The sequence below is a fragment of the Ictidomys tridecemlineatus genome, unplaced genomic scaffold (assembly GCF_052094955.1).
Source record: "Ictidomys tridecemlineatus isolate mIctTri1 unplaced genomic scaffold, mIctTri1.hap1 Scaffold_54, whole genome shotgun sequence".
Lineage (NCBI taxonomy): Eukaryota > Metazoa > Chordata > Mammalia > Rodentia > Sciuridae > Ictidomys > Ictidomys tridecemlineatus.
The window spans coordinates 2,639,253-2,665,918 of record NW_027523576.1 but is presented as its reverse complement, the minus strand read 5'-3'; the positions used below and the strand labels follow the sequence as shown (position 1 = coordinate 2,665,918).

At 34.3% G+C, this 26,666-nt stretch overlaps 1 protein-coding gene and 1 long non-coding RNA gene across 11 annotated transcripts in view; one reads left to right on the top strand and one right to left on the bottom strand.

Moving 5' to 3' along the window:
* The window catches only part of LOC144373966 (transport and Golgi organization protein 1 homolog), a 147,576-nt gene extending 138,678 nt beyond the window's left edge, over positions 1-8,898 (top strand). For all 10 annotated transcript variants that reach the window (XM_078036905.1, XM_078036904.1, XM_078036910.1 and 7 more), the window contains 9 exons: positions 2,465-2,566; positions 3,424-3,484; positions 3,600-3,635; positions 3,712-3,779; positions 3,899-3,999; positions 4,181-4,318; positions 5,280-5,356; positions 6,935-7,085; positions 8,094-8,898. In XM_078036905.1, coding sequence (XP_077893031.1) covers positions 2,465-2,566; positions 3,424-3,484; positions 3,600-3,635; positions 3,712-3,779; positions 3,899-3,999; positions 4,181-4,318; positions 5,280-5,356; positions 6,935-7,085; positions 8,094-8,371 — 1,012 coding nt within the window. In that variant the 3' untranslated portion in view covers positions 8,372-8,898. The remainder of the gene's footprint in view (positions 1-2,464; positions 2,567-3,423; positions 3,485-3,599; positions 3,636-3,711; positions 3,780-3,898; positions 4,000-4,180; positions 4,319-5,279; positions 5,357-6,934; positions 7,086-8,093) is intronic.
* A 4,965-nt stretch (positions 8,899-13,863) lies between these two features.
* LOC144373963 (uncharacterized) lies at positions 13,864-15,822 on the bottom strand. Its single transcript, XR_013433510.1, has 2 exons — positions 15,598-15,822; positions 13,864-13,976 (listed from the first exon to the last, which is right to left on the bottom strand). It is a non-coding gene; the product is annotated as an uncharacterized LOC144373963 (long non-coding RNA).
* Between the last annotated feature and the right edge of the window lie 10,844 nt (positions 15,823-26,666).

The window sequence follows — 26,666 nt, the reverse complement described above, 5'->3', positions numbered from 1 at the left end:
ATTTTCTTCTGACCTGTCTTAAAAGCGGTAGGATTTATTTTACTTCCCAAATCTGTTGTTAAAATCATTCATTGAGTTTAGGATTTTAAAAAGTTCAGGGTTTAAAATATTATTTTAGTTGTAGATGGACATAATATTTTATTTTATTTTTTATAGGATTTTTTTAAGAGAGAGAGAAAGATAATTTTAATATTTATTTTTTAGTTTTTGGCAGACACAACATCTTTGTTTGTATGTGGTGCTGAGGATTGAACCCGGGCTGCACACATGCCAGACGAGCGCCTTACTGCTTGAGCCACATCCCCAGCCCGACACAATATTTTATTTATTTTATGTGGTGTTGAGGACTGATCCCAGTGCCCCACACATGTGGGGCACGTGCTTCACCACTGAGCCACAACCCCAGTCCTATTTCAGTACTACAGCTCAAACCCAGGACCTTGAGCCATGTGCTCTACTATTGAGCTACCTCCCCAGACTCCTTGCTCTTTCTCATAAGGGACTAGTGTCTTACTGCTTTCCAAGCTATCTTTAATCTCATCATTCTTCCTCTGCCTCCAAGTATCTTCGACTATATGTAGGTCACCACACCCAACTATTTCTTGGTTTTATAGTTTCTAATCCTTTGACAAAATTCATAATCTTTTTTTTCCTCTTTTGTGGTGCTGGGGTTTGAACTCAGAGCCTTGTGCATGCAAGGCAGCACTCTACCAACTAAACTATATTCCCAGACCTGAAATTCATAATCTTGACTTTACTTTTTTGACTATATAAAGCACAGTGATTTTAAAACATGTGCGGTTAACCCCATTAGGTGGCTTCCTTTTCTGTGGGATTTTTTCTCACAGAATTTTGTCTTATGGAGTGCCTGGTCAGTTTTGATTGGCTAACATTGTTGTGATAATTATACATGAAATTTGAGGACTAAGATGAAGTTATCTTCTTATAGAAAAGTGTTGAGGTTACTTGAGTAAGATTGTCACTTCAAACTTAGTCAGCAATTAAGATAATTCAAAAATGACTTGTCTTTTCAATGTTTCAGTATTGTTCCTTTTGGATTTTTTGCCTGTTCATCACTTAAGTGTGCAGTACTTTCTAATCTAAACTCAAAGGCTAGGGCTTTTATTAAGGGTCCCTTTATTTGTAGCCCCAAACACTTCTTTTTTCCTCTAAGCCCAGGAATTTGATGAAGGCTTAGTTCAGACTCATTATATCTTTGTGTTATCTTCAATATGTGGGTAAACCTAGGAGAAAAGTACCTTAAAGTGCCAGCTTTACTTGTAATTCTGAGATTCCTTTTTCTAATGCATCTTGGCCACATACATATATCTTCACTGCCTTTTTAGCTTGTATCCTTTCAAACACAATTTTATATTCTTATAAAGATGTCTTGATTGTTCTTAGTGCTCTCAGACTAACTCTTTGGTAATTGGAAACAAAATTCTCTCTGTCCTTCAAGATTCAGTTTTCTCCATATTCCTTCTTAAGCCAGTGGGGAAAATTATTATATTCCTTTAGGCGTCATTTATACCTGAAACAGTGAGCTCTTTTATTCTTTAGCATCTTACAAGGTAACTAGTATATTATAGCCACTCATAAAATACTTGCTGAAGAATTAAATGAGAAGCTATATAAGAATATATAATCCCCTTTTTCTATTTGGTATCAATAATCTTTTTTTACTATAGTTCTTCTGATTTATGGAAAATTAAGTTTCAAGTTAATTATCTTTTGAATTGGAACTATGGCTAAAGTAGTACAAGGATAGCAGAAAATAGTATTTTTAAAATCATTAAATTTGGCTACCTTTGTCTCAGTAGATGAACATCTTGAGTTTCATGATCAGAGTTAAAAATTATCAGTAGATAATACTCTGATCGTGGGTCAGTTTGGCTTCTTTTTCTGGTTGACAGACATTATCAAAACTCAGATTTGTCTTTTTGCTTAATTGCAATTCTTTTGAAATATATATCTAAAGTGTGAAAAATGTTCTGTGGCTAATTGCATAGCTAAAAGACATATTCTAGAAGATTTTTTCTTTGTGACTATATCTTTATTATGGTACCAGTCTTGGATTGAGAAAAGAGTTCCTCCATGACAAAGATATACTTAGTGTCCTACCCATGGCAGAAATGAGAAAAGAATTATCCCTTGCTTTATCCTAATATGTTTAATTATGTTAGGTTTATCAGTCCTGATCTTCCACATTAAAGTAAAGTGAGTTTTTATTATCTTACACACAGGAGACTTGCCCTTGGGGCACATGTTGTTTTCACATTTATTTTATTTACTGGTAAATAGAGAATTAAGAGGAAAAATTAGAAAATGTAAGTGATTTGCCAGAGTTTGATTTACGAAATTGCAGGTTTGAATTCCTATTTTATGTGCCTAAGCATTTTATAGAATTGTGGGAAGTGATATTCACAGAGAGAAACTTTTGATTTGATAACTGGCTTTATTTTAGGAAAGTGAGCCAAGAAGAATATGAGAGACTAGAAAAAGAGCAGCGGCTGTCAGCTGCAGATGAAAAGGTGGTTTCCGCTGTACAGGAAGTTAAAAATTACAAGTGAGTTCAGTTTCTAAAGGAGGGTGTCAATGTCTAATAAACTAGTGTTAGCTTTCTTTTTTAATCTTTTTTTACATTATGTAGATAGAAGAAAATAGCATGGAAGTATAAATAACGAGAGGATATGAATACATTCAATTCACACAGGAGAAAAAATAAATTTCAACTTTACAAATGAAAAATGTTAACAAAAATTTACTTATACCCAATGGGCAAGACCATAGGGAACTTGGTCAATGCAAACAGTTCTGGGGGTTTTGTATGTTGTAGTAATTCTTTAAGAAATCAGTTTGCTGTGTGATGTATCAAGACCCACAAAAGTGTGGCATTTGATAGACCTTGGAAATCTTTTATGGATATAATTTGAAAAAAAGAAAAAAGTTTTAAGGAGGAAGATATTTCTAGCAGAATTACTTGAGAACACACTGATGAACAGTTAAGGAAATTATAATTTATCATTCAGAATCTCTAGCAATTAAATGATAAAGAAGTTATTAGTATTGGGTCTTTATTTTATTTTATTTATTTATTTATTTTTGGTGCTTTACTACTAAGCTACATCCTTAGACCTTTTTTTTTTTTTATTTTGAGACAGGGTCTCAGTTGCATAGGTTCCCACTTAATTGCTGAGACTGACCTCGAACTTGTGATCCTCCTGCCTCAGCTTCCCAATCATTGGGATTACTGGCATGTGGCATTGCACCTGGCCTGTAGTATTAGTTTTGATCACACTGGATTCATATAACTATAGAAATGTTTTTCTTATGTATGATAAAGTCTTTAAAAGTATAGCTGATGGAATAAAGGGAAAATGGTCAGAAATGTTTCAAATGTTATTCAATTGTTGTAATTCTTAGGCGGAGAATTGAAGAGATGGAAGAAGCATTACAGAAAACCAAGCACTCGTTTAAAAACCAGGTAGTAATTAATACTGTCCTGTAGTTGCAGAATTTCTTGATATCTAATACAGACAATTATAGGCTATTATAATGAGTCCCTAAAAACATATTTTTTAATGTATTGTCTTTTTCAGATTGCTATGCATGAGAAGAAAGCTCATGATAATTGGGTAAGATTTTTTCCCCCTTTTCTTTATTTTGTGCATAGCCTACTACAACTGAATTTGAATATTTTCTCTTTAATAGCTCAAAGCTCATTCTGCAGAAAGAGCTATAGCTGAAGAGAAAAGGGAAGTTGCTAATTTGAGACAGAAGTATGTGATTTTGGTATCTTCCTATATGTTTTATAGTGTTTTAAGGTTATGCTAGATATTATCTATGAAGGAATAGATTGCTGTTTCATAATTCAGTCCATTCTTTCTCAATATTCAAGACTATTGGAAATGACCCAAAAGATCGCAGTGCATCAAGATGAACCCGGGATTGTAAAACCTATGCTGGGAAGACCAGATTTACAAAATTCTCCTCAGAGAGGTAGGGGGCACTTTGTAAAAGGAGCTATTTTATTTCTTGGTGCAGAATGTATGTAAATTACTTTTTATTTCTGTGTGTAATGGTTATGAAATAATCTGAATGATTTGCTAAAACAGGAGGTGAGGGTTGGTGTCAGGGAGAAGGCTGCCTTAAAATAGTAACACGGCATTGTTTTCTTTAGGTCCACTGATCCATAATGGCTCTTTTGGTCCATCCCCCATGAATGGTGGAGAATGTTCCCCTCCACTGACAGCAGAGCCAGCTGGGAGACCTCCTTCTATTACTCTTAATCAAAAAGATATGCCTAGAAACGGATTTGGTGAGCATTCACATGTTGCTTTATAGTAAACTGCTTCAAGGTTTTTTTTTTCCCCCTTTTGAATATTCTAATGAAAACATTGAATTTGGGCCTGTACAATATATAGAAGATAATTTCTTACTTTATCTTAGTGAATGTTTTCTGGAAAATCTGTTCTAGTATAGAAAACATTTTTTTTTTCCTGGAGGTCCCTGTATTGTTTTTTTCTTTTAAATTTTACACTGCGAAGTGTAAACCTTTATCTTTAAATTAAATCTCTATGGTGTTCCTTTCCCAAATATTATAAAAGTAGCCTTAAACTTTATGTAGCATACATATTTCCAACATGAAATACTGAATCTTATTTCAAATTCTAAATAGGACTGTAGTCTTGGTAAGATTGGAAGTCAGGTTATACAGACTAAAGAAAAGCCAGCCTACACATACTTTAAGTCTATAGCTTAAAGTTTAGGACCAGTACTTATTAATCTCCTGTTCTATCAACCCAAGGCAGTTCTTTATTTTACTTAAGTCTCTTCATAAATTGTGATTTACGTATTGGGAAACCCATTTAAAAAAATATTTTTAATTGTAGATGGACATGATATCTTTATTTATTTTTTAAATGTGTGCTGAGAATCAAACCCAGTGCCTCACACATGCTAGGCAAAAACTCTACAACTGAGCTATGACACCAACCCCTGGGCAACCCATTTTTCATGTTGCTTTCTAGTTATTGTTGAACACTGACCTGTCCACCAGTGGTTTATTTCTTCTGAAAAATACATACAAGGGCTCTGATCTTTCTTTCCCAAGGTCAATGGATGGACCTTTACCTCGTACTGGTCTTCTGAGGCATCTGGGAAACCCGTTGCCTCTGGTAAAGGGACCAAGTAATTTCAAAGAATCTGTAATTGTGGATGGAGGATTTTTATTCTTTTCATGTTAGAATAGTCTGAATCCATTCTTTGATCTCTAACAGACTCAGGATGTGGTCCAGATCACATGAACAGCAGCTCCAGAAGTTCTTCTCCAGCTAAGGTGACGAATGAGGGCAAGGTAAGTTCTGTAGTTACTGTGAATCATGTGGTCATGCAGGAACATGTAGCTTTCCTACAGTACTTGCTCTTTGCTTTATCCTTCTTTGTGTTCTATTTGTACTATCCCATTTGTTTTTTAAAAAGCAAACTGTTCCCCAAGAACCTGAGACCCCCTCAGTCTCCACCCTTACTTCTTTGACTGAGCATCCAGTTGGAGTAAGTACTTAGAGGTTGAGAACTGAATTGGGTTTTATTCTGTGCATTTATGGGAAGGATATTCAGAGCATGACACTGATCTTGTTTGCTTTAAACTGCATGCAATATTGAGCTTAATTTTCTCTTTAACTTGGGAATGTTGCTTAAGTGTGTACAACTATAATGAACTACAGAATGTGAAAAGTTATCACTCTAACTTTATATGGTGTTTTGTGTTGAATGTTCTAAGGCAAAGTAAATTCATTATAAATTATATAATTCATCATTTTTATTTTTGTTTGGAAGAATGTTATTTAAGAATTCCTCCATTTGTGCAAACCCTATTTTGAGTGATTTGAATTAGATTGGTATCAGATTTTCTGTGAAACAATGATCATCTGAAATGACCTCTTGAGCCAGTCCCAAGAAATGGTCTCATTTGTTCACATAAGTGTATTCTCTTGTAACTGTGTTGCTATTATATCTGGTAGGTCTTCTGCAGCTCTATAATAAAATAAATTTCTAATTGTTTAGTTTCAAACCCACTACTCATAGGAAATGATAAATCAATATCTCAAATGGTGTACAGTAAATGAAAGTAAATATTAAAGGCTTGTCTTCCTAATTTGTGTATATAGCACTGTGATGGAAAATACTTCTCAAGTTCCAGTGTATATATATTCCAGGAATATACATCTCTGGAGAAATCTAAGGGCAGCTTAGATAAGACCCCAAACCCCTTTGTAGTAGAAGATTTAAAAGAGAGCAAAGACCCATTGTTAGAGAGGAATAGAGGTGGGAAAACATGGCTTGGATGCAAACCTGGGATTGAGTTCTTTAATATGCAGTGTGGCCTTCAACAAATTATGATATCCCATTTGCTTTTGTTCCCTCTTATTTAAAACAAGACAGTCTACTTAAAGATCTCAGAGGTTGAATAATATATGAAAGACTTACTGAAGATATAGTAGAATAGTAGCTATTATTACATGAGTAGAGAATGGATTTTTCATTTTATTCTGTTCATTCTTAATATGGAAGTAATGAGCTATTGTGATGAAAGGGAAGTGATGGGGATGGGGGGACTCCCTTTGAAATAGATTGTAGTGAATACAGCATGACATACTGGTCAGAAATCACCTCTGTTAATAACCCCTGCCAGTCCTCTTGCCTTTCCCTTTCCTGTGCAGATATAATCAGTAACAAACTGCTCCCTCTTGTGGCATCCTTCCAACTTCTGTAAGCTGTCAGTGGGAATACACAGGAGGGGTGGGTAGAGTTTTGTTGCACTGATGGTGTTCTCTGGACAGGTTTTGGGTTTTAGCTTTTATAGGTATTGGTACTTTGTCTTAATACATAGGAATTTTAAAACTTTTAACTGCTTTCAAATCTTAAATTGCAGGTTCATATGGCTATGAAAGGGCCCCCTCCTTTCTCAGGGGTACCCTTTATGGGACCCCCAATGGGACGGCCTCCACCACCTCCCATTTGGTATGGACCGCCACTTCAGCTCGGTGGGCCTTTTGGGCCTCGGCCAATTCCTCCACCATTTGGTATGATGATCTGAAAAGTAGTGATTGACTTATAAATCACATTCATCTTCCACTTCTATTGCTTGCTAAAACAGTTGGTTGCTATCTCAGGTCTTAACAATGAAAGGATAAAGCTGAGTACATTTTAACTTTTCCTCCAGTTTTCTGGGACATATGGGACACTACATAATCTTATACTGAGATAGGCAATAGCTATCTCTCATAGACAAGGATAAGGGGCTATATATAGAAAAGCCAGAAATATTACTTCTGCAGATGTTTGTTGAAAATCTGTTGATATGCACTGCAATAGATGGAAAGGTGGATGAGATGCATGCCATAACTTAAAATTTTGTCACAGATATGAAAATCCTATAACATAAAGTTTGTAATCACCCATAATGGAAGCATAAGCAGTAGGTTATAGAATATAGAAAAGGAAAAGTCAAACCCTCCTTACCTTGAAAAAAGTCAGAGGGAAGTGTTAAAGAGGATTTAACAGTGACCTAATAAATGTTCCTGGTTTAATTAGGTGGCTGTGGAAGGCCTTTTCCAGGAGGGCATGCGTGCACTTTGATTCTGATGGCATGTGTAAAGTCCATGCTGAAATACTTCATGAATTTTTAATGGATACAGTAATAGATAGTGAGATTTCCTTTTATCAAAATTTCTTTGATGTAGTAAAGTTCTTATTTCATAATCTATCATCTTGTCATGGTAATACTTCCAAATATAAATGGAGCTCTTGTGAGATAGAAATAATTCTGCAATTATATAGTAGGGAAAGAAAAAAGACAAGCTTGGAGCTAGGTAGAGCCATGTTAAATCCTTAATATGTTGCTTCATGGCTGGTTGGTCAAAGGCTATAACCTAAACTTGTTCCATCTCAGTTTGCCTCATCTGGCAAGTCAGGATGTTCACCAGCTGATGTTCTAGGCTTGGGAGAAATTAAAGACTATATTAACATACTTGAAATCACCCTAGTTCAGAAATTTCTGGTATTTACATAACTTCCTTTTTATTTTCCAGGTCCTGGTATGCATCCACCAATAGGCTTCAGAGAATATGCACCAGGTGTTACACCTGGAAAATGGGATTTGCCTTTTGACCCTTGTGATTTTTTTCCAGGACCTGCACCAGCACCATTTAGACCTTTAGGCTCATTTGGCCCAAGAGAGTACTTCATTCCTGGTGCCCCATTACCACCTCCAACTCATGGTCCCCAAGACTATGGGCCACCACCTGCTGCAAAAGACTTAATGCCTTCAGGCTTTAAAGATGAAACTCCACCTAACTCTCAAGAGTAGTGAGGGCTGTTCACAGGCCTTAAAAACAGGGCCCATAAAATTAACCTCTGACACTTAGTCAGAGTTAAAGGATTATTGGCTTCAAAATATAAAAGTTTATTTTAAATGGTTTATGTTTTCAGAATGAAGCTGCCTTGGCGCAGTATACATTTTGAGCCAAAATATTTTCTCCCTAAATATCCCCCACTTAAGCTAGAGTATCCTTCCAATTTAAAAATGTGCAATAAGGAATACCTTTGTTTTAGTTAATGTAGCATATAAAATTGCTAAATGATTTAGAATGTCATAATTATGGACATTTCCTGTGGAAATGCTTTAAGAACATGTATTTCCATTATCCTATTATTAGTGTATTCCAGTTGATAACAGAGAAATGGTGTTTTATAAGCTTGATTTTTTTTCTCTTTCAATATCTGGTCGCAGAGACTGTTGGGCTAAAAATGTTTACTCAAAGATCATAAACATCATTTTCCTTATTGCTGAAGTTCTTTGTTGTAATAGTTCATAAAAATTGTTTATTAATATTTCCCAAGTGTCTGTTGATTCATTGGATCGTCATGAGATTTTGTGCCATTGGGGAAGCATGTAAATGCACTCTCAGAACTGAAGATAGTGACTTGGCAGCATATTCCCTGTTGCTCACTGTTAAGGAGGCTGGACCTTGGTCAACTGTGGACTTCTACAGAGGATTTCTTTTACTTGTGAGAAGTCTTGTGGCTCTATTTTTGTAGCACATTCATGTACTTTTTTCTAACCACTGTCCATGTGAGAATGCTTTTCTGAGAATGAGTTTACATTAGTAGCAAGAGCTACTGCTTTTGCCATTATTGCATTGTAACAGTAAAATATAAGGTGGTATGTTGTGTCTATAAAAAATAAGGAAATTTCTTTTTAAAAATGTACACAACACACTCTTCTCTTTCCCATACCTTCCCACTGATTTTCAAGGAATATGATAAAAAAAATTAGAAAAGTATAATCCTCTAAGAATGAATGAAACTCTAAGGCTTATAATGTCTTTACTCAGCAACTACGGGCTGAATTAAATTCTTTTTTTTGATAGATACTCAAACATATTTTATTTAAAAAACAATTAAAGCAAGTCCTGGATCTGTAACTACTGTCTTTAAAACAATGTTTCTAAGAACTAGCTCTCCAGAACTGTAATTTTAATTACGGCAATTTTAACAGTACATTTTAAGAGGTTTAAGATTTAAATAAAATTATAAAATCCTGATACTTTTGTTTACTGCTAGACCATATTCTTCCATTCTTTTAAATTCTAAAAAGTAATAGGATTGTTGAAACCTAGAACATAACATATCATTGTTTTTTTATGTCCCCTAAGTATTCTCAAAATAGGGGCAAAAGCTTCAGTGTGAAACAAAATCTCTGTGAAACAAAATCTCTAAACTACTGAAGATAACTCAGAATAAAAATGAATTCTTCCTAAAGGACTCAAATTCTATCTACATAACCTCCATTTAATATTAGAAGCAGCAGCTGTGTGTAAGAGGAAAACCATATAATAGCTTATGCCATTTTTAACCATGTAAAATAAAATTTAAGTCACAAACACATTTTGAATGTATCTTTCAACCTCTACAGGACACAAGGCAATGCTGAAGTTACTTAACTTCTAATTTTAAAATAGCATTTAAATAAAGGTGATGTCAGCTAGGAAGATAGACTTTCAAGAAAAGGCAGATTTATTATTTTATTCAAAGCAACAGTAGTTTTCCCTCTAAAGCCTTTTTTGTATTTATTCTATTAGTAAGTTATAATGCGTTCTACGTAGTTTATCTGAGCAGTTCTGAACCCACCCATAGTTGCCTCTCCTTACATCCATCTGATTGATTGTACCACTTCTGTAGCAAAGCCCAAGGTAGCTGCCCATATACAGGTTGTGTAGAGAATACTGTCCCTTGATTCAAGTATACTTTTGTATCTCAAAAGTTTTAGAAGTCCTCTCCAGCAACTTGTGTTTGAATTTAGTTACTAAAATCATTTCATTTGTGAAGCAGTAGTGTTTCAACCTGAAAGTATTATTGCTATAGTTATAATTATTGTCCATTAACTCATCCCCTCCCACACTAGAAAGTAAATTTAAACAACTAATTTGTGAGATACAGATTGCTTTGTGTTAACTGCTTCAAGATAAAATCACCTTTTTTTTGGGGGGGGAGGTTTGGTCATTCAGGTCTGAATTAAAGCTAAGCTGATGACAATGTTCAATTTAAGTTTGTTTAATGCTGATGAAAGACATTCATACAAAGCATCCTCTTTTTTTTTCATAAAACCCCATTCTTTGGTGGAAGCTGGGGTTGTGGCTCAGTGGTAGAGTACTTGCCTAGCACAGACAAGGCCCTGGGTTTAATCCTCAGCACCACATAAATAAATAGAGGTTAAAAAAAGCATTCTTATGTGAAGGATGCTAAATGTTTCTTCATATAAATTATCACTTTGAGGGGCTGGGGTTGCATGTGAGGCACTGGGTTTGATCCTCAGCACCACATATAAATATAAAGGTACTGTGTCCATCTACAACCAAAAAAAAAAGGTTTGTTTTTTTTTAAATTATCACTTTGATATACATGTTTTATAGTATGAGAGAACAGAAAGAACAATGTATCCGTTTTGCTACATTTTAATAGCAGATTTTAAGGGAGCAACATCAAACATCAGTAACATCAAACAAAAAGGTACTGAGTACTCCACAGGGTACAGAGTGCTGCCAAGCACCTTGGAAAGTTTACATGACATGGAGAAGATGAGGCCCTTCTCTTGAGAAGTTTACAGTCTGGAAATTTTGACTACTTGGAGTTTCAGTTGAGTGAACATTTTATTAAGGCAAATTCTTCATTTCCTAGAACTACTGTAGACTGAACTATTTTTGCACTTGTGAAATTAACCCAATCCAGATGAAAGAAAAGACTAAATTTGGTTGATAATTCTTTCAGGCTCATATAGTTTTATGAGTCTAGTAAACAAAACTGACCTAACAGACAACTGAAAAATTAAAGACTAGATCTCTTGAAGTGCAAGGGCTAAAACAACTGTTATTTGTTTTAAAAAGCAAACAGATGGTATGATTAGGGTTTACACTAGTTTAAAAATAGGCCAAGTATTGCATTCCCTTCATGCATTGTTCATTTAAAATAGTGAATATTAAAATACGTGGGTTCTACATGTAACCCACAAAAAAGCTCCTCACAAATCTTTATGTTCTGTGTATCAAATATGCACCTTGTGTACTATGAAAGTTTTATTTATGTCTCATCAAGTTAAAAGTAATGTAAATAGTGAAATTATAATAGGCTAATGACCTGCATATTTTTATATGAATGTCAATATATCTAAATAGGAAATAAATGGCAGTCATATCTACCTATATTAAAAAAATATATATCTTTCCAGATTTTTCATACTCATCACTTTATAAAGACAAGGTATGCAGGTTTTAAGGTTTCACAATCAGTTGTCAGAAAAACAGCAGTTGTTCCTAAAGTATCTCATTAGCATCTGACTCAATTTTTTAGATGATATGATTTAGAAGACGTAAACCCACCCCAAAATTTGTAATTATTCTGAGAGAGATGGTTTTAATGTTAACCCTAGAATCATTAATGTTAACCCTAGAAACAATAGCAATGTGATGTAGAACAACTAATCAACATGACTAAAAATGTGCTCACTTTCAGAAAAACAATCTGGTCATCTGGAAAAAAAAATCACAGCTACAATCTGGGGAACACTCCCATATAGGATATTGATCTGATCAAGGCACACTATTTCTAAGTAGAACTATCAGATGAGGGTGAATTTAGGCCAGCTCTAAGGAACAGCCTATAAGACAGACCATAACTGATCCAATTTCCTTTCAAAGCAATCTGGTACTATCCTACCCACTTCAATTCAAAAGTTTGAAGTTAATTCAAATCAAAAGACCATATTGGAGCAAAAGTGAGCAAATGTGTAAATCCTAGCACATTCTTATTGCTGTATTAAGTTTGAAGATGAGCATACCTACCACAGCAGTATTGTTCCAGGAAGCAGGGTAGGAACAGTGGTAAATTAGGAAACAGACTATTAATTGCACAATTAATAGGAAAGTAAAAACAAGTTTCAAAATCTACAATAAACCTGTATCCAAAGGAGTTATAACAATGAGGTGCTGGACTTTAGTTCTGTGGTACAGCTTTGCAATGGACTCACTGGCCTATAGGTACGGCTCACTTCCTGCCTCCTGAAGGATGAATATGCTACACAGAGCTATGATGGTTTCTACTGAGTGGTAAAATTCACAGAAATTAGACATTACTCATGTCAGAATCATTCCTTGTTCAAAGTTTGATGTAGATGAAAAAGTGGTTTCTTGGTCAATAACTGCAATTTCTTTTAAAGTCAGTGGGTTTCTTGTATCTGTAACCACAATAGATTTAAAATACTTTGATGATTGATCTACTCCAATGTTACATTCTCGATAAGAGGGACTAAGAAGAAACATGAACTAGTAACCATTAGAAAAGTATGAATCCTATATGTATATCACTTACAGTTCTATTACAGTTGGCCCAGGTTTAATCTCATCCATCTCCATGAAAGCAAAACATTTGGTGCTGGTAAACCTTTTTGTAAGCTTGTAGTGTTTTAATTCAAAGAAGATAGCTGCACCTAAGGAATTAAAACAAACAACATAAGCCAGAGACCACACATTTCTTATGTGTCACCAGAAGCCTATGATTTTACAAAGTAATGTGTCAAACAGTCTGATGACACAACTGTTGATAACTCACTGTGGCTGTCACTCCAAGCTCTGGTACTAGCATGTCTGAGTGACATTTCTCCATATCATTTAATTCTACAAAGTACAACAAAATTGTATAGCAAGAATGTAAGTTATGTGCACAGGTAGAATCATAAACTACCAAAGAATATAAAATATTAAATACCACAAGAAAAACAGAAGTTACTTAAGTATCAGCAGTACCTATAAAAATGGTTTCAATAAGCACCTATATTAGATAGAATAGAAATTTAAAAGTTCCTTTAAAAAAAATTCTACCTTATATCATTTCTCTCCCTCCTGAAACAACCACGCCCAGATTGTCCTTTCCATATTCTTACAAACTAACTGCCAGTTATAGTATCTTTTTACCCAATGCATCTTATTGAAAGAAAAAAAATAATTTAACTGTTAGAAAGTAATCATTAGGTTCCTAAAAGGACTTAAGGTAATTATTAGGGAACCTGCTTCCTTAACTCTGTATTATGAGAAAAACTTCCCTATCAAATAATATTTAACCACATTATTACACAACTAGATAATGCAACTGCTAATTCTCATATTTTAAAAAAATTGATTTGACTTTAAGTCAATATTCATAACTATGTGACATAAGATCTTGTGTTAAGTACACTATGAACACAAACCCAGATAAGTACTGTGTCCTTAAGAAGTCAGTAACTGATAATTACAAACCTTTGGTTAATTTTTCAATATGCTTCTGGAGCTCAATGTCCACATTAAAATGAACATATGTATCTTCTTTTCTTGAAGCCACAGGAGTATCTTGCACAGGAGTTAAATCTATGCCATTCAGATCTGGAGAAAAGTTTCTGCTTATGAGCATTCACATATACAGACGGAAAATATAGAAACTGCAAAGGTTACAGTTCCTAAAGAGGCATGGAAAGAGCTGAGAGGAGATTCTCAGGTTAAGAGATTCCTATTTGGTGTGAGCAAGTATGTGACAGTTGTTGAAGTTCATGGGGTATGTGGAGAGAAATGAATATAGACTGGATAGGAGACCTCATGAAGGGGACAAGGAAGCCTTTACATGGCCAAGTGGACAAAACTTGATCTTCATAGTAAAGTGGTAAAAAGAACAAACATGTTTTTCTTAGGGAATAGCCCACTATATTTTTCTATGCAAAAAAAAAATCTGGAGTATTTAATTTGCCACATGGAGCTCTGCCACCAATTTCTAACTTTGATCAAGTATGACTTATTTAGAAAAGCCTTTAAACCTAACCTTATCATAATTTCCCTGTTAAGAACCAAAAATGGATGAGAACAGCCAACAAAAAACCTTTTGTTAATGAATAATTTTTCATATATATAAATTCTGGTTATACTGTTTACAACATACCCTGAATTTACAACAACCAGATGGTACGTTATATATAGTTTTAATTTTCTGGTTTTTAAAATCTCAGTTTAGTCAAATGCAACATGGACTCATTTAATAACTCCTCAGTGTTTATGTGTTATTCATTTATGTGTCTCAAAAAGCTCAAAAACAATTTAGTACATTTAATAATTAAAAAATATTTACATAAAAATATTTCAGTTTAACATATGCAAAGGTAATTTAACATTTACAACATCATTAAATATTTTTGTGTTTTAAGTATACTTTCTGAATGAGTATGCAGTTTTACAAATGGCCTATGAAACAATGTAAATATTTTCCAGTATACTATATATTTGATAACTGGTAACATCGGAATTTAAAAGTGTACCAGTATTAGTGCTGTGGATTCTGTTCTTTAAATAAATGTTTTTCTTTGTGGTCAATTGATAAAAGTTCCTCCATTTAATTTCAGCACCAATCTGTTCCTTTGGTGCAAAACTATAGATTAAAATAAGCCGTTTGTACTAACTATAGTTATTTCTGTAAAATGGTATAATTTATTCCTTAATCACATCATCATCCCACGGGATTGCTTTCAGGGCATGGATGTTATGGACGCACCCTACTTCCCTGTCCCCTGATTTTCATCTGCCTCTGTAGGACTCACCTAAGTAGATACCTCAGTAGCACAGGAAGAAGAAGGGGTTGAAGCAGGAGAGATGGGAAAACAGGACATGGGGCTTTGTGGAGAGAAATGAATATAGACTGGGTAGGAGAAGGTGAGGGGTGCTATTGTTAATCTACATCCTGAAGGCTGTAGCTGCTTTTAAGGACAATGTGTATGTTTAGTCTGCACGTTAGATGGAATCTGAAGAGCAAAAATCTATACAAACTCAAAAGCAAAAGTGAGTGTATAAGTAGGAAATATTTTTTGTAAGTCTTTCAAACTATGTTCTGTTATGATCTCTTCTAGGATTTTGCCTCATTATAGAATGCATTAAAGTAAGTTGTCACATATACAAGATCAACCCCTGTCAAAAACTTTGTCCCATATGAGAAAAAACATAATGCAATTTGCCAGTTATTTACCCTTTACACTAACTGTAATATAGGGATCGATGCACTGTCCAGCGTCTTTCAGACCAATTTTCTCAATCCTGATAGTGAGTAATGTCATTCCCGGTTCTGATGGCAACCTTGGTAATAAAGTACCTGGCAACAGAGAAACCTCAATAAAAGTTAGCTCCACCAATAATGCAGAGTAAATACTTTGACAAACAGAAGATATAGCCTACCTCTTAGGAACTAGCTAGGCATTATGTATTTTCATTTCCAAAATTCATGAACATCTGATGTTATACTTTTTTAGAAAAATATTTAAATTTACACATAATATATCTGCATTTCCCACCCATACAATCACCTTTAAGCAGAAATAATAATTTCTATAATAATAGTATATAGTATGTATAATAAAAGTATGTTAAAAACATCACTTGAGGAAGCCCAATGATACATAATAGTATAATATGCTCACATAATATTTATATTCAATATGTACTTCTATATTATATTCAGCATCTTAATATGAAGTGGTAGAACAAAGACAAGAAAAGCTTTTAAAATACTTGTTATACTGTTCTAAAGTCTGAGACATTTAATATCACAGTTGATCAATACATTCTTCTCTTTAGTTACTCCTAATAAAGAAAATAATTTACAATTTGATATTTATGTTTTAATTTAACTATATAGTCTAACTTCTATTCTTCATTCTATTTTGTATGATTTATTCCCTCAGAAATTAGTACTATACAGACTGACATATAAAATGGCCATTTGTATAACTGAACATTTTTTCCAAAACCAACTAAAATTTTTAAAACTAAAACCCACCAGAACAACATGACAACATTCACCCACCAAGAACATATGAAGGAAGAAATCAACTGTTCAGTATGTTCCCTTTTTTGAAACTACCAATAGAGAACAGATGCAAATAAGCTGATTTTAATCAAGTATGTATACAGAACCTCAAAATACACTTAACAAAAGATTTTGGTTGATGTTTTTCAAGTTTCTATTCAACAATGTGTTATGCTACTTTTAATGATGAGTTATTTGAAATACATGAAGTAATCAACACACTACATTTGAAAATACACATTTGATTGATGGCAAATGTGGCTTGAGGAAATTTTGGGAGGTGATGGGAATGTTCTGAACTTGTATAGTGATGGCAGATGCAAAACTCTATAGAGGTGTCAAAAATCGATGAATTTTATACTTACAGAAGGGAAATGTTATGAAATGCAAATTGTACCTCAACAGTGCTGTTAAAAATGTATTACTTTCTAATTTAAACAAATATGAAGACAATACAGACAAATGCAATAATAGGAAGGCCTGGAGGCTGCATTCCACTGTTGCATTAACAAACCTAAATGGGCTCAGGCTGATATCATTAAATATATACATAATACCTTTTATGCATGTTCTTTGATTGACAAGTGAAGGTACTTTTAGAAGAGGGGCTTGTACCTGGACATCTGGGATGAACTTCAGAAAGTTAAGAAACACTTCTGAAATTTTATGAAAAATGTGAATATGTATACATTTATATTTATATATATACATACATATTCATATGTATGTATATCATATATGAATTTTTCTGCAGAAAAGTTCATTCTATTATGTAGTACATGGCTGTATAAATATGCTACAGTTTATGTACACATTCTTGTGTTGATAGACATTTGAATTACTTCAAGTGTTTGGATATAGTTAACAGGCTATTATAAATACTCTTCTAACATCTTCTAGTGCCCATAAGCACCCATTTCTGAAACAGGGGAATCACTAAGTCACCTGGCATGTTACCTCCATACCTACTATGTAATGACAATCCATTTCCCAAGGTGGTTGTGCCAACTTTTATTCCTAGCCCAAGTGCAGTAGTGTTCCCATTGCTCCACATCCTCACTAGGTACTGTTTTCTCAGATTCTTCATGTTAGCCAATTTTGGTATAAAGAGATCAATCATTTTAATTTGCATTCCTCTGAAGATTAATAAGGTTGAGCACCTTTTAGAATAAATCAAATGTATGATTTCCTCTTTTCTGAAGTGTGTTCAATTATTTTGCTCGATTTTCTATTGAGATGTCTATCTTATTGAGCTGTAGGAGGTCTCTATTATTTTGCTGGACAAATGTTTTACAAATAGCTTCTTAGTAGTTTTCCTTTATAAAGACTTTTTGTTGAAGTAGAGCATATACATTTTAAAATGCACAAATTGTTAGTACAGTTTGCTGAACTTCCACAAAGTGAATACACCTGTATAACTAGTATCAGATCTAGGAAAGATATGATCAGCCTCCTGGGAGTGTCCTTCCCCCCACCCTATCCAATTCACTCTTCCAAAAGATATTATTATATTACTGCTAGTAATATTCAAATTTCTTAATATCTTCCTTTACAATCAGTGCTTTTTATGTCATATTTAAGAAAACTTACCCCACTCCAAAATCATAAAGGTATTATCTTGAAAGCATAGTTTTGCCATTCACACTTAATTCTATATGTCACATAGAATTATTGACTACGGTGTATAGTAGGAGCTTTAATTTTATTCAATTTCACATAAATACTCAATTGTCTCAGCACTACTCATTAAAAAGACTGACATTTTCCACCACTGATCTGCAGTCCCACCTCAATCATAAATCATGTGGCAATCACTTTCTGAGTTTTCTATTCTGTCTTACCGGACTGTTTATCCTCTTACCACTAATACAGTATCTTAATTCTATAGCTGTATAAAAGGTCCAGGAACTGCAATAAAAATTCAGATGAGTTTCAGAAAGAGTCTATCTTTATAAACTGCTTCTTCTAATTTATGAACTAGAATATAGCTTTACATTTTAAAAATCATAACAATTATTTAATAGAATTTTATTTGACCTAAAAGCCTTCAGAAATAAAGACCTACAGATCCAGGGAAAACTCCTGTTTTTTTGTTTATGTTCCATGAAGAATGGATGGCCATGTAGAAATGACTGGAAAAGGGGGTGTGAGCTAATGGTAAAAGGCTGCCAGGGTCCCAGCAAGCCCTGTCTGGTCAGATTCTTCTTGGCCTCTCTGTATAGCTTTCGTTCCTTCTGGACCTAAGGCAGGTCCTGTCTGGAATGAGGGTTTTTAAGGGAGGGGTAAGGGAGGGTAGGGGGACAGTAAGGGAATAGCAGGGAGGGAGGGAAAGAGAAAGGAAAAGAGAGAGAGAGAGAGAGAGCGCTTTCTAGGTTTTATGACTGGCTTTGGGAGAGAAGGGTGAACGGACAGGAGGGCATGAGGAGAGCAGAGGCTTTGCTGCTGAGGTTGCTTTTGGGATTCCAATCTCCTTCAGTTAGAAGTTCTCAGCAGACCAAAACCTCACCCTTTGGGCTATCATATTCTGATCTGACCCTGCCCACCTTCCCCCTTTCCCTCCCTCCTCCTCCCTTTCTCCTTTTAAGAAGGGAATGTGTAGATCTTTCCATCGTCTAAGATCTTCTTTGATTTCTCTCTTTAGGGTTCTGTAGTTTTCATTGTATACATCTTTGACTTCTTTCATTGATTCTCAAGTATCATTTTTTTTGAGGTTATTGTGAATGGAGTAGTTTTTCTCATTTCCTTCTCAGAGGCTTTGTCACTGATATACAGAAATACCTTTCATTTATGGATATTGATTTATATCCTGCTCCTTTGCTGAATTCATTTACTATTTCTGGAAAGATCGACCTTGTTCTTGGATAGGCAGAATTAATATTATCAAAATGACCATACTACCAAAAGCGCTATATAGATTTAATGCAATTCCAATCAAAATCTCAATGGCATTCCTCATAGAAATAGAAAAAGCAATCATGAAATTCATCTGGAAAAATAAGAGACCAAGAATAGCTAAAGAAATCCTTAGCAGGAAGAGTGAAGCAGGGAGTATCGCTCTATGAGACCTTAAACTATACTACACGAAATAGTAACAAAAACAGCATGGTTTCAGCACTAAAACAGACTGGTAGACCAATGGTACAGAATAGAGGACACAGAGACTAACCCACAAAATTACAATCATCTTATTTTAGACAAAAATGCCAAAAACATGCACTGGAGAAAAGATAGCATTTTCAACAAATGGTGCTGGGAAAACTGGAAATCCATATGCAACAAAATGAAATTAAACTCATAACTCTCACCATGCACAAAACTTAACTCAAAATGGATCAAGGACCTAGGAATTAAGCCAGAGACTCTTCGTCTAATAGAAGAAAAAAGTAGGCCCTAAACTTTATCATGTGGGTTAGGCCCCAACTTCCTTAATAAGACCCCTATGGCACAAGAATTAAAACCAGGAATCAATAAATGGGATGGATTCAAACTAAAAAGTTTTTTTGTCAGCAAAAGAAAACAATCCGTGAGGTGAACAGAGAGCCTACATACTGGGAGAAAATTTTTACCCCTCACACATCAGATAGAGCACTAATCTCTAGGGTATAGAAAGAACTCAAAAAGCTAAGCACTGAAAAAACAAGTAACCCAATCAAAAAATGGGCCAAGGACTTGAACAAACACTTCTCAGAAGAGGATATACAATCAATCAACAAATATATGAAAAAATTTTCAACATCTCTAGCAATCAGAGAAATGCAAATCAAAACTAAGATACAACTCCAGTCAGAATGGCAGCTATTATGAAGACAAACAACAATAAGTATTGGAGAGGATGTGGGGAAAAAGGCACACTCATACATTGCTGGTGGGACTGCAAATTGGTGAAGCCAATCTGGAAAGCAGTATGGAGATTCTTTGAAAATCTGGGAATGGAACCACCATTTGACCGAGCTATTCCTCTTCTTGGACTATACCCAAAGGACTTAAAAACAATATACTACAGGGACACAGCCACATCAATGTTTATAGCAGCACAATTCACAACAGCTAAACTGTGGAGCCAACCTACATGCCCTTCAGTGGATGAATTGATTTTTAAAAATGTGGCATATATACACTATGAACATTTTTAAAAGAGAATAAAATCATGGCATTTGTAGGTAAATGGATGGCACTGGAGAAGATAATGCTAAGTGAAGTTAGTCATTCCCCCAAAACAAATGCCAAATGTTTTCTCTGATATAAGGAGGCTGACTCATAATAGGGTAGGGAGGAGGAACATGGGATGAATAGATGGATTCTAGATAGGGAAGAGGGGAGTGAGGGAAAGGAAGGAGGCAGGGGATTAGCCTTCTAATGAATGTGATGGACATCATTATCCAAAGAACATGTCTGAAGACACAAAATGGGTGTCAACCTACTTTATATATAGAGATACGAAAAATTATGGTATATATGTGTAATAAGAATTGTAATGCAAAAAAAAAACAAGTACATGAATAACGTGAATTGGCGTGAACATACTTTATACAAACATAAAAAATTGTGCTCTATATGTGTAATAAGAATTGTCCATTGTCGTGTATTAAAAAAAATAAAATCAATAAAAGAAAAAGAAGGGAATGGGGAGTGGGTAGGGAAAAACTGTGGAATGAACCCAAACTAACTTTCCAATGCACATATGTGAATATACTATAATGAAACTCATCATTTTGAATATCTATAAGATACTAATTTTAAAAAATGTAAGTAAATAGATCAGTAAAGTGGATGAAAGGGAACAGTGGGAGGGAGGATGGGGAGGGTGAAGTGACTGAATTGGAGCAAATTATATTCCGTGCATGTATAATTAGTCCAAATGAATCTAATGTCAAGAATAACTACTATGAACAAATGAAAAAAAGAATAATGACTTCACTGTTTTTATAAAATGCATTCTCATAAACAATTCAATTGAGAGAAATGAAAAAAGTAAAAGAGAATGTACAATTCAACATCTCACCAACCATAACAATTATTAAGTCACTCTTCCATCTTTTTCTCTAATTTCAAGATGGCTCCAGTTTCATTTTCCTTTTGATATTCTTTTATTTTTTCAACAAAGGTTTATTTTCTACATAAAATTTTTATATTTCTTTTGTTGAATTTATAATAAGGTCCTTGATATTATTTAATACTACTATAAATATTATAATAGTTCATTTTCTAAGCAACTATTACTTGTTTGAGATAGAATTGATTTGTCTGTACAGATTTTATATACAAGAACCGCATTATCTTATTAATGAGTTATGAATAGGTTTTTGCATATATTCTCTATATATTCATAAATATGCAAATAAAGAACATCCCCCCTTTTATATTTCATTTTCTTGTCCTAGTGCAGTAGCTAGGGCTTCCAAAACAATGCTGATGAAAAGAAGTAATAGACACTCTTGTTTTGTTCAAATTCATCATTAAACGATTTTGGGCTGTAAATGTCATGTAGCCATGTTTTATCAAGTTAAGGATGTTTTTCTGCTCTTTGCCAAGAAGTGTTTAAAATCAAGGCTGTATTTCAAATTTAACTGAAAACTTTTTCTGCATTGTTGACAACTTTATGAAATCTTTCCCCTTAATCTGCTAATGTAAACTACCTTGATGAATTCTGCTAACAATAATTTGAAAAATAACTCATTAGTTCAGGGAGATTTTCTGAATTATTTTCTACAGCATCCTATGTTTATTCAGTCAATCTTCATATGGCAGTTACATTATTTCTAAATTTTTATCATTATAAAAATCACCTAAACAGAGAATCTTGTGTATATGCAAATGTTTTTCCCTCTTTTTCCTGTATTTTGGGGGTGCATTTTCAGAGTAAATTCTCAGGAATGGGATTGCTAAGGAAAAAATATATACTTATATGTTGTTAGAGAATGCTCAATTCCCCTCCAAAGGAACTGTACCATTTTTCTATTCCCACCAGTGATTAATAAGTATCTATTTCCCCTAAGACTCTCCAACAGTAGCTTTAATTTATGTTTTTATTAAAAATAAAGTTGAGTATCTTTTTATATGTTTAACGGGTATTTTTTAAATGTATGTGTGTGTGTGTGTGTGTGTGTGTGTGTGTGTATGTGCATGCTCACGCGCTTGCTCATATTGTCTGTTCCTCTCATGTATTCTGCTTTGGTTATTACAATTAAAATTTTTCTTTATATATTAAGAATGTTGGGTTGGGATGTAGCTCAGTGGCAAAGTGTCTGCCTTGCATTTGCAAAATCCTGGAATCAAACCCCAGTTCTAAAAAAGACAAAAAAAGAACCCACCCCACCCCACCCCCAAAAACACCCAAGAATGTTACCTCTTTTATGTATTACCTCTTTACTACCTGTTTTGACATTCAAAAGATGATTGCTTTACAACTTTCAAAAAGTCTTTTTGATGTTAAGATTATTTTTTGCCAAGTTGATATTAAACTTGTTGTTACTTTGGGGTGAGTCAATTTTATAAGCTGTCATTATCTAGATCTTTCAGTTGAAATGGTAGGGCTGATGCTACATTCCTTACCAACAATCTTTTTGCCTGAGACTACACAGTAAGGTTTAATGTAATCATTATGCTTCAGATAATTTAATATGGAGGCAGTGATTTCAAGTCTGAATTTCTTGTTTAATTTAAGGTAAAATGTCAAACATTATGTTCCATGATGAAGGAAGCTGACTGTAATTAAGATCATAGATTACATAGAAAGGTGTCTATTTAAGGTGTTTCAGAATGCTCTATGATGTGCTCTCTCTGCATGGTCAACTCCTACATACTCAGTGAGTCCTAAATCTGGCCAGATTTATTGAACTCCTTCAGCCCTTCTTTTTTGCCAACCTATGACATTGGTGCACATCTCTAATCATAATCATGTGCTTTTGGTTCTGTCTTGCTGACTACACAATAAGCATCCTGAAAGGTGTGGGAACTGTTCCTTTTGTAGTATGCACAAGGAATAAACAGATCTTTGTTGAAGAAATATTTTATTGAATGAATGACTAAATTCCCAGTTCTAGAGGTTATCATGCTCTAGTAAACAAATGGCTAGAGAATCTATATCAATGAGTGAAGAAATAATAAACATAAAAGAAGATCAAATACTAAAATAATACCATATCATCTATAGCTCCCAGGTAGATAAAAAAGGGTGCATGTTTTTGCATCAAAGATAAAACCATGATAGTTGTAAATTGAGCCAATGCATTAAAAGGAAGATTTCTAAGTGAAGAATTAACATATCCAATTACATAGTGTAATATGAGAACAAGTCAACTACATTCATAAAATTCGAAGACTAACAAGGATAAGAAAGAAATCACTACACACAATCCAGTGTAAACTGTGCTATTCCAGCTAGATCATCTGCTCTCAGATCTAGAGCAAAGATCAGAAGAAATGTTCTTCCACATGGAACTGCTATGTAAATAAGAAAGAGCTAACACTTGTGAGTATTTGTGTTTGCCACATACTATCCTACTCCTCTCATCTAATCCTCACAACAATAGTTTAGTTCTATTTTTCAGAGGTGAAACGTGAGGCATAGAAAAACAAATTATCCATAATCACACAGAAGTTTGGCTACAGAGTCCATGCTTTTAACCATCATGTCTCATTTTAACATTTTTATTTTAATTGTCCCTAAAGCCTTAAAAGGAACTGCAGGAGAACCTCCCCATCTCAAGCTTCTGCAAAGTTCCTTTTGCCATGTAAACATAACAGTCACAAGTTCCCAGGATTAGAATATAGACATTTTTGTGAGGCCACTATTTGTGCCTCATACTTTTAAATATGGAAAACTCTAAATGGCTAAAGCTGTCCAAACCAAGTTTTCAATAACATCTCAGGGATGTTATTGAGCTGTCACTAAGAACTCCTAAGTAAGGGATTGATTAAAAAAGAGTAACATTTGAACTTTGTACACTGAGCAATGCACATTCACAGGAATGGACAGAGACTGAGTAGCCCAGATAGCAATATGATAGGTCTTTAACACTCATATAGCAGTGAGCAGCAGGACTGTGTTCATTTGGTTAATTCCACTTTCAGTTTTTACTGCAAGACAAAGGAAGCCATTGGTAGCTGGTGAGCCCCAAGTTGTACTGAACACAGAAAGCACGTCTTTTTCTGACTTATCTGCCCCCAACCACCTCTTACGCACCAACCAGAGCAAGCATGCTCTCACTGGTGTCAAAAAGAGTTGGAAGGAATTACTGAATTCAGTGTGATTTTCTGTGAGAGGAAGATTCTAAGCCTAAACCTAAAGACAACTCTGATAAAATAATGACAATGAATTGGAAGGTTTGGAACCATTTTACCACACTACTGTAATAGGGGATACCAAAAATCCATCTTGTTGATGGAAACTGTTTATTAACAGGTGGTACTTGGGTAAAAACTCAAGTTGCTCTATTTCATTGTGCTTCATCTGTGGAAAACAATTTATGAAGGTAGCTATGGATCCCCCAAATGGCTGTTTGTTAAACATAGACAAGTTTGCTTAAGAATGTTTTAAAAACTGTGTAAAAGCATCTGACCTAGCCAAGAATGTTACAGCCACTGCCACTGTGGAGAGGAAAGGGAATTGTGCAAGTAAGGCCTCTGCCTCTGCTGGGCACCCAACAGCACTGACACAGACCGAGCAATGAAGCACCACTGTACCTGCAACAGGTACAGAAAAACAATGGGAGAACATCTGAAGCCCCTCACCACCACCCCCGCCCATAACTTCTTTGTTCCAAGAGTGTGCTGAAAAAAATGAAGGTCTAAGTATCAAGTAGGATGGCCTCACATTCAATAGTCTCTGGGTAGCCATAGCGATCATGGAGAATCAGACAATGAAAGGACCACCAACCTGAGGATGAGTCTGGAGTGACATGGATATGAAGGTCAGTGGGATCCTTAAGATCCTGTCCTCACATGCAGAAGAGGAAGTCATTCCTTTCTTTCAACTTTTTATTTTTGCTTTTTAAAAATTTCAATTGTTTATATCTCATATCATACCATAAGGACAATTTCTAGTCCAAAATTGGAAATGGCATGACAGTCTTTGTTCCAAAATAGTACATTATTGTCTAGGTCAGAACATTAAAAGAGGAAAATTACCAAAAATTATATTTTTTTAAAACACTGATTTGAATTTGCTTTTTACATGATATTGTACAAATGTTTGTCACAGGCATTTACTTCAATAAGAGGTGAGTCAGTCTTCATTTTGCATTGGTGCTTGGTGAATTAAATGTCATGAATAAGGAGTACAAAATTTGTTGTCCATACTTTTAGGACAGAGATGGACCTGATATCTAAAATGTAAACTAAGCATTATCATATGTGTGTGATTATACATTTATGTCTTCTTTGTTTTAGATTTATCATACTTGCAATTAAATTCAGATGTTTGATACTACCAATTCAAAGTCTGTCACACACATTTTTTAAGTGCACATTTCTTTGTAATTTTAAAATCCAATAAAAAGGATATATATAAAATAATATTTTCTATTATTTTGGGATAATTTTAACATAATTTAAAATAATGGTATTGTCAAATCATTATTTGGTCATAACATTTTGTAGATGGCACAAAACATGAAATGGGTCTTAAAAATCTAGCAAGAGAAAAATTTTGCAATTTGTACTGCACATCTGCAATTTGTACACACATACAAATTGTGTGAAAATATGAAAACACATGGACAATTTCTTTTGGTTGGTAATTGATTAGTAGTTGAGGAACTGCTCCAACCTTTCAAGATAAAGAGTAAAATCATAAGAAGTTTATTCACTTTGAAATTATATTAAAATTTTGATAAAAATCTTAGGGGTCATTAGCATTCAAACAATAATATTTCTAGGTCTGTCAAAAATTATACTTTATTAAAGTTGTTTGTATATAGGTTATATGAGTATATTCTTGTTTTTATTTTCTTTATTGACTGGTACTAGAAATATGTATTTTTATGTGTTCAGAAATATGTGATTTGGATAATGGCTGAATTCTTAAGTGTCACCATCATATCTGGAAAAAAATAATAAATACTCTCACAAAACCTAAGATGAATCAGTGGGTATATGCTTCATACACAGATGCCATTTAGCATGCAAGGAAGAGTTACTACAGGTGTTGGGTTAAAAATTTGAGTGGCCAGGGGACTTTTAAGAAAAAGAAGGCCTGGGGCTGGGGATGTGGCTCAAGCAGTAGCGCACTC